Below are 9,158 nucleotides of genomic sequence, written 5' to 3' on the forward strand. Positions count from 1 at the left end.
CATTGGAGCACATGTTAGCTTTATCTATATATATATATATATATATATATATATATATATATATATATATATATATATATATATATATATATATATATATATATATATATATATATATATATATATATATATATATATATATATATATATATATATATATATATATATATATATATATATATATATAAAATATGCATATTAATCAAGCTCCATCACATGACGCTTACAATTTACAAAAATAACTGTCATTATTCATATGTTTTTCTGTAGTAATTAATGAAAAAGTTAGGTCATAAAAAAATTATATTGAAAATCTAGAATTAAAACTCCATTTCTTAAAAAAAAAAAAGTTTATTATTTTTTAAGATAAACATGTTCAAACCGTTACAATTTGCAATACTATTAAATATTTCAATAACAATAAAAGATCTAAATAAAACACTGTACAAAAATCAACTTCAAGTGTCCACATTTGAATATTATCAGCACCTAAATTTTTGTATAGAAGTCAACATTTCCAAGAGTCTCTTTTTACTAGCCGACGTTATTAGTCTTATTAAACATAGAATTAGTTTATGCTAATTAATATCTCAACAATTATACAAGGGTCAGAGAAGGGTACATACAGACAAATATTAATTAATAGCTGGTCCTCAACATGACCCTTTGAAATCCAGAAGTGTATATGGTTGGACCTAACAAACCCAACTTGCATGCATCAGGTCAGTGATGAATGTCCAACTCATGCATGTTGAGAATCAGAAAGGTCTATCCTTTTAATTTGGTCAGAAAATTATATTCAAATAATGGTATTTTTCATGTCCACATAAACTATGTTTTGACCTTCAATGAATATGGCTATAGCTGACAAAAAAAATGGATTATTTAATAGTGCTACTCATGAACCACACGTTTTATAGATTAAAAAACTAACTACCAGCCCGCACGATACTTATTTTAGTTTTGGTGGGGGCTGTGGCTTTATTCAAAGTTTCAAAGTTTTTGAAAACAGAACCATTACCGACAAATATATTTGTGTAACACATGTTCTTTTATTAACGTGTAGTTTAATTTACTTGTACAAAAGTTGATCAAAGTAATAGTATCTTACAAGGAAACCAATGCTAAGATAACTCATCTGATTATCAGTTTTTTTTTAAGTGGCATCTTTTTATTAGGGGACTCGGTTCACATAAATCTTACTATGTTTCTGTTTTGGAATATTTTACAAAGGGACTGGGATTAGGAGGTTTTAAGGTGACATAGACATGGTATTTTTGGTTGATTTTAACCACTTTTAATGAAAAAATTTAAAAATATATATGAAAAATGAGATGAGAGTGTTATGAAAAAATATTTTATGAAAAAATATTTATGTGAGGTAAGAGGATTTGTGTTTATGCGTTATGTGGGTTAAGTTTTGATCCGTCCTTTTGAACTTTAAGGTTTTGAGGTATTTATAGATTCTATTGCGCCTGAAGTTTAAAAAATCCTAATAGGTTAATAGGTGGTAACCGCTCCTCCTTGATTAGGGGAGATTGCTTATTGCCTATTTTCCAAGGAGTATCCTTAGGGCTTTCCAAATATACTGTTGTAACCTGGGCATTGCCCCACTGTTTGGGTGTTCTTCTCTTTCTTTAGCATAAAGATTCTCCCCAACAGTGGCTGGATAATATCGCGTACCCTGTCAAGTAGACATTTGTTGTAACCCTATGCAGACCCTTATGAGGATCGGAAAGATAGGTTTGTGCTCTTAAGGGGGCAGTGAAGCTCTCTCTATTGACCACAGGGGCGATGGGTGCCCCCCACTTTCGTTTACCGTGAATGTTGGATCCTCATCCCATCAAAGGGATAGATTCGAGCGCCCTCCCCCATTGAGAAAGAGATTATCTAGATTTTGTGTTGCTTCCGGCCTCTGAACTCTCGTACTCTAATTACCATGAAAAAATGTTGATGGGACAGAGAAGTACTTGGGTAAAATTTATGATATGAAAATAACCTTCTGACCCAATCCCCTATCTACGATTTTATACACATTAATAGTACTCCATTTTTTGTAGAGGATATGATTGAAATTTTCCTTGGTAGTAGGAGGAAGCATTTGATTCGGATGCAAGATCCACATCAATTGGTGGCCTTGCCTCAGCCCCTCCTTAAGGATTTAACTACTGCATGCGGAAAGCGATAGTGCGAGGCATCCCGTGCTGATGAAGATCGCCCTCCTAAGAATCATAGGCGGGAGACGGGTCCTTTTGGACGACCAGAGATCCGCCAAGTAATAGACGAGGTTAGACAACGGTTTAAAACGTGACTTAAATATAAGTTGTAGACTAAACATTAAGTTATAAAACCGTGGTATAATCAATAGGCAACAGTTATATACTCGTAGCTTAATTAAAAACCGCAAAATCGCACTCTAAAACTAGTTAAAAAAACCGCGTCCTATTCACATATTCAGGCGACGCATTTTCTCACTCGTGGGCTAAAGCAGAAAAACCGTAGCTTATAAGAATAGACAACGGGCGAAGATTCCACGCCTAGATAACCGCGGTCTAAAGGTTTTGGCTACGGTTTTTATATATTTAGCCACGGTTTTCCGTGATCGCCTAAACTCAATTTTGTTGTAGTGATTGTATATCACCTCGGTTATATATATATATATATATATATATATATATATATATATATATATATATATATATATATATATATATATATATATATATATATATATATATATATATATATATATATATATATATATATAGAGGAGGGATATATTTACTCCAGGAGTAAGTTATCAAGACTTACTCCTCATCATGACCATTGATTCTTCTCAATCTAATGGTTAAAATTAATGAGTATTATTTTTCCCTCTCCACATTTAATAACTTATTAATTTTAACCATTAGATTGAAAAGAATCGATGGTCATGATGAGGAGTAAGTCTTGATAACTTACTCCTAGAGTAAATATATCCCTTCTCATATATATATATATATATATATATATATATATATGGCGCGTCTTAGAAAAAAACTTCGATTTTTTTTCTGGACGACATGAAAGCTTCGTCATGAAAAGCATTATATGTAGTATTGGTGGACTTTCGTCTTTTTATATACTTCCACGTGTCTTTGGTTCTCAAACTGTTTTAAACCAATATTACTGCTTCGAATATGTCTTCAAGTCACTCAATCATGTCCGTCGAAAAGTTCATTTATCGAATTTATGAAAATTCCACTTGGTGTCAAAATCGAAACTTTAGGTATCTATACTTAGCATTTATATCCACCTTGTTTCTCACAATCATGTAAAAAAGATTAAGTCGAAAATCTCAGACTAACAACCGTCTATTATGGTCTTTGTAGAGTTGAGAAATTAGTCTCTACAATTACACGCAAATGATAGTAAGTTAATACAAAAACACTGTATATAAGCAAATAGAAGCTGTCAAACAGCATATCCCCATGTGCCTAATAATTTTTTTTTTGTGTGTCTAGTTGGCGTTGACAACTTAGTAATTTAAAGTTGTTACTAGTTGAGCCATTCCATTCCAATGTTGAATAGTCTTCGCCCACACTCTCTCCCCTCTCTCTTCATTCGGCCCCTCATAGTTTTTTCCGTGTTTTGACTAATCCCACATTTATCACACGCTTCTTCATATAAATAATACCACCCCACCCTTCTTATCAATTCATTCCAAAACTCTCAAACCATCACAAACTCAATTCTCCAATCGAATAATCCTTCCTTACCTTTCCTTCGGCAGATATATCTCTTCGCAACTGCATAAACTAATCGTCTGAACAAGCAGTCATCTGAGTAGCAGTGAGATTCTTTTTTCTATTACAAGAAATGGATCATGATGAGATCGATGTTCCTACCTATTTTCTCTGTCCCATATCATTAGAAATCATGAAGGATCCAGTAACTGTCTCAACCGGTATAACCTACGACCGAGAAAGCATCGAAAAATGGCTATTCTCAAGGAACAACAAAACATGTCCGATCACCAAACAACAGCTATCAGATTACACTGATCTAACACCAAACCACACACTTCGAAGACTCATTCAAGCATGGTGTACACTAAACGCTTCACAAGGAATCCAAAGGATCCCAACTCCGAAACCACCTATCAACAAAATCCAAATCACTAAACTCATCAAAGAAGCTTCTCATTCAAATCTCACCATTCAAATTAAATGTCTCAAAAAACTTAGATCATTTGCTTCTGGAAGCGAAACAAATAAACGTTGCATGGAAGAAGCTGGTGTTGTTGAGTTCTTAGCTTCTATTGTGATAAACAATAGTAGTAACATAGATTCCGCGTCTTTATTATTATCTGAGTCTAACGTTAATCCGGTTGATGAAGCATTAAGCATACTTCATAACCTTCATGTATCTGAAGCTGGACTGAAGAATCTACTAGCTTTCAAAAACGGCGAATTTATCGAATCATTAACAAAAGTTATGCAGAAAGGTTTCTTCGAATCACGAGCTTACGCAGTTTACTTACTAAAGTCTATGACAGGAGTAGCTGAATCAGTTCAGTTAGTGCATCAAAAAACTGCATTATTTGTCGAACTGGTGCAAGTTTTGAAGGATCAAATATCACAAAAGGTATCAAAAGCGGCACTTCATACACTAATCCATCTCTGTCCATGTGGAAGAAACAGAATCAAAGGTGTTGAAGCAGGAACAGTTCCTGTCTTGATAGAACTTCTGTTAGAAAATTGCAAAGACAGAAAACCAAATGAAATGATGCTGGTTTTGTTGGAATGTCTCTGTCAGTGTGCAGAAGGAAGAGCTGAGCTTCTGAGACATGGTGCAGGACTAGCTGTTGTTTCGAAGAAGATTCTTAGGGTTTCGTCGGTCGCCAACGATAGAGCGGTTCGGATTCTGTTGTCTGTTTCGAGATTCTCTGCAACTCATAATGTTGTTCAAGAAATGCTTAAGCTTGGTGTTGTTGCTAAACTGTGTTTGGCTCTTCAAGTTGATTGTGGAAGCAAGACTAAGGAGAAAGCTAGGGAGATTCTTAAGATGCATGCTAGGGTTTGGAGAGATTCCCCATGCATACCTAGTAATTTGCTTTCATCATACCCTAATTATATCTGAAATTAATTAGTATATGTTTATTAGATGGGAAGTTAAATTTTGATTTGGAATATTTTATTAATCATGTACAAAATTAGATGGAAAATACAATATTTAGGAATTAATGATAGTTAGGTTATTTGGATAGCAAATGCTTACATTTTGATGTATGATTCTTGATAAATATTGAGTACACACTGTGCAATAAATTATTGACACAGATTATTTTTCCAATGATTATTCATACTTTATGCCAGTTTTAAATATTGGAATCTCTTATTTTCTTTCTCTATTAGTTCTTTATTATAATTATTATAATTTTTAAAATGTTCTAAAGAATATAAAAATATTTTTAACACATATTGTTGAATCTCCAAATTTTTAAATGTTTTGAAGTGTATAATTGTTTTAATATAATCTCATATATTTCTAAAATTAACTATTTAGAGAAAATTGAGAGAATAGAAAATAGATATGATTTTGATTCTAACTATTAACAAATCTGTGCGCACGGGTTCTGGTCTCGTATGCGGATTTGTTTACATAATATAATTATTTTAAATAGAAGATTAAAAAAGAAAAAATATTTAGATGAATAATAAAAAAATTTGTATATAAAATATTTAGATCAATAATAGATTTTTCCCGTATATCATTTTTAGATCATAAATATTTGGATCATAAATATCATTTTTCGTATATAAAAATATTTATATCAATAATAGTTTTTTTCCGTATATAAATATTATTTTTGTTTAGGCATCACTTACAAAAAAGAATGTAAAATCTCATTATTTATATTTTCGAAATCCTATTCATTTGAGGCAATAGCAATTTAAGTATCTCCGGTCTTCTTTGAGGGTGTTTTTGCTGCTCTGTGAAGATTGATGTCATATTTGTAGGTCATTGGTTGGGGAGTTATAGCCAGTAATATCTTCTTTGGTTTTTTTACCTCTCTTCCGGTAGCTTTTTTGTTGTTGTATTGGGTTGGTTGTTATTTCGATTTTTTCTGTATTGTTGTGTTTCGATACTTCTTGTGTTGCTTCTTAACTTCTTGTAGTTGTACACTAGACTTTTAGGCTTTTAGCACCTCATTTTCATTTATATATAATTCTATTTTCTTTTTTAAAAAAACTATTCATTTCAACAAATAATGCTACTTTCACGCTACTCAATTGGCGAAGCTAAGGCACATATATACATATGGGATTTAAGCCGAAATGATGACATCTTTTCCGATTCTTCAACAAATATGAAAGTAGGTGGAAGAGAAAAGTGTTTTACCAATATGAAGATGATATTTTAGTAAGTTACGAGTGAACTCATGTACTTTCTTTGAATTTCTATTTTATACAACATATTTTATACAACGAACTAATACAATATAAAAGAAGTTTAACTCTAGTACTCCCCACATTATCAAGGAGGCTTGCACGAAGTGACCTTGAGTTTGGACCTAAGTTTCTGAAATGCCAAGGTTCTAAGAGGCTTGGTTAAGATATATGTTATCTGAGTAGTGGTAGGGACATGATGACTGAGCAGCTTTTTTGAGATTACTCTTTCTCGTACAAAATGAGCATTAAGTTCAATGTGTTTAGTATTTGTGTGAAGATTCATTGTGGGATAATATAATTGCACTCAAGTGTCATACAACAATGTAGGAGGATAGAAAGAAATACAAAATTCACTCAATAGAGATTCTAGCCACAATAGCTCTAAGTTTATAGGAGCTAAGACCCAATATTATGCCTCTGCACTAATTGCTTTTTAGAACTCCACGACATAAGATTTGGTCCAAAATATGCAGGAGTTTGAAGTGGATCTGCGATCATCTAGATCAGTGACTTTATATACAACAAACTGATGATGTTGTACAAAAATACCTAACTTTAATAATTTTCAAACTGGGATAATTTTCAAAGGAGTGTCGTTTATTTTTAAAGATTGTGTTTCGGAGATCGTTCTAAACGAGTGAAAGCAGCTAGGATCCAATCACAAACTTTTAGACAATTGTAATTTTCATACTTGGAATATCCTTTCTCTCATTTGTTTTGTATTATAGGGGTTTTCTATTTGTTTCGGCGTGGAGTATTCCTTATACTCCCTTTAATAGTATCATTGCCTATTAAAAAAAATCTATCTAGTTGGAATATGTTTGGTGTAGTTTTTTTAATAAGGTTCAAAATATATTACACAAAAGAAAAGAGTACAAAGAGGAGGGGGGACAAAACCAAAACCCTCAAGAATAACAAAGCGAAAAGGAAAATTAAAAAAATAGACAACAAAAATATATGAGATAACTCATGTCAAATAAACTAGTGAGGCGTACGGTTGGAGGCACCCACTTTGAAACCTTTACACGCCTTAGGCGGTTTCTTCTTGTTCTTACTTTTTCTTGAAACTACCAGTTGAAATGGTTGACTAACGTTTTCATCCAAATTAACAATCTCATCTCTCTTATCCATGTTAGCCCAAGATTCCCTTAGAAAATTCATTGCTCGTTAGACATCTGAATCTGAATATCCATCGTGATTTTTGTCAATGTTACCTTGATCAGTGGTATCTATATCAGCTAAACCATGCAAATTTTTATTACCTTGGGCACTCAAGTCTCCTTGATGCAGGATATCAATACTCACAACATTCTCATTAATAGTAGTTTTCAAATAATAAACAAATCTTAAAAGAGGATTATTATCAACATATGTAGCATTTTCACATTCAACTTATTCCTTTCATAAATCTTTATTCTGATACTTATTTCCCATGCGTTTATGCTTCTCCTTAGTTACCCTTTTCTCTAGATCCACTTTAACAAGTTTACAAGACGAAAAACTATGACCTATGTTATGACAATGCGAACAAAAAAGAGGCAAATTTTCATATTCAACGTTGACAAGGAACGCATAATCTTCTCTTTCTACCCACAATTTTTGTCTGGTTTTATCAGATAAATCAATATCAACTAAAACTCTAGCAAAATGTCCAAAAAATCTCTCTAGAGGGCACTTACTTATTGCAGCACCCAAAAACATTAGTGTTCCAAGACCACTAACAATTATAAAGATAACGGTGGTGTAGTTTATTACGGTGGAAACACTATTTTTTTTTTAAAAAAAATATTCGTTTATTTTTATTTTCAATGTAGATGAAGTGATGATATATACAAGAAAATCATACATACACTTGCAAAAGTTTTAAATTTGAATCTAAGATTAGATGTTGTTCAACCTAACAATATTACATTTATTACTTGACATAGGTCTTGGAAATGTTTTATTTTTTTAAGTACTTAAAAATATCAAAATTTATTATTTAGTATTATTTCTTGTAATAGAATTCTTAGAAACAAAATTCACATGGCTATCCAGTTATATAATTTGATAAAAGTTGCCTAACATTCAATAAAAATGTAATTTTTAAAATATGTAAATACTCCAAAAATTGATATATCCAAATCTAGAAAACAAACTGTGTAGGGTACGAATACAGCCATAAGAGCACAGCCTTCAATATGATGTACAATGAGATTTGTAAAATATTGACCCAAAAATAAGTAGATAAGTGAATGAATGAGGCAACCGAAAAAGAACGGCGTTGAAAGCACAACTTGATGGGTTAGGAACCGGCACAGAACCTAGATTTGATTCTTACCACAAGTTTTTTCAAGCCTATAATGTGGTCATGGTGAATGATTCAATGTATGTAAGCACATGGTATTGCCAATCTATTTTAAGGTTCAAGATCTACTACTACATGACATTGACATCAACCACTTTATTACATGAACACCAACCACATAACATAGCGGGAGTCGAAAGGTCAGCTAATTTAAATTAGGAAATTTCTTTACACACCTCCCTACTTTTTAGGTCACCTCCGGTGAAAAACCAAAAATACCCTCACTTCGGAAATACATTTCCGAAACGCTTTTTTTTCTTCAAAATTTGTCTTATTTCGGAAATGCACTTCCGAAAACACGAAAAAAAGTGTTTTCGGAGATGCATTTCCGAAAACATTTTTTTTGGGAGGGGTGTATTCGGAGATGCATATCTGAA

The 9,158-nt window shown here is 32.3% G+C and overlaps 1 protein-coding gene across 1 annotated transcript; it reads left to right on the forward strand.

Annotated features, from left to right (window-relative positions):
• Window positions 1-3,690: 3,690 nt before the first annotated feature.
• On the forward strand, window positions 3,691-5,365 carry LOC131613046 (E3 ubiquitin-protein ligase PUB22-like). The gene has a single exon (XM_058884765.1). It carries the CDS (start codon window positions 3,859-3,861, stop codon window positions 5,119-5,121), a length of 1,263 nt encoding a protein of 420 aa, XP_058740748.1. The 5' UTR covers window positions 3,691-3,858; the 3' UTR covers window positions 5,122-5,365.
• Window positions 5,366-9,158: the final 3,793 nt, after the last annotated feature.

The sequence above is a fragment of the Vicia villosa genome, linkage group LG6, assembly GCF_029867415.1.
Source record: "Vicia villosa cultivar HV-30 ecotype Madison, WI linkage group LG6, Vvil1.0, whole genome shotgun sequence".
In the NCBI taxonomy this organism is placed as follows: Eukaryota; Viridiplantae; Streptophyta; class Magnoliopsida; order Fabales; family Fabaceae; genus Vicia; species Vicia villosa.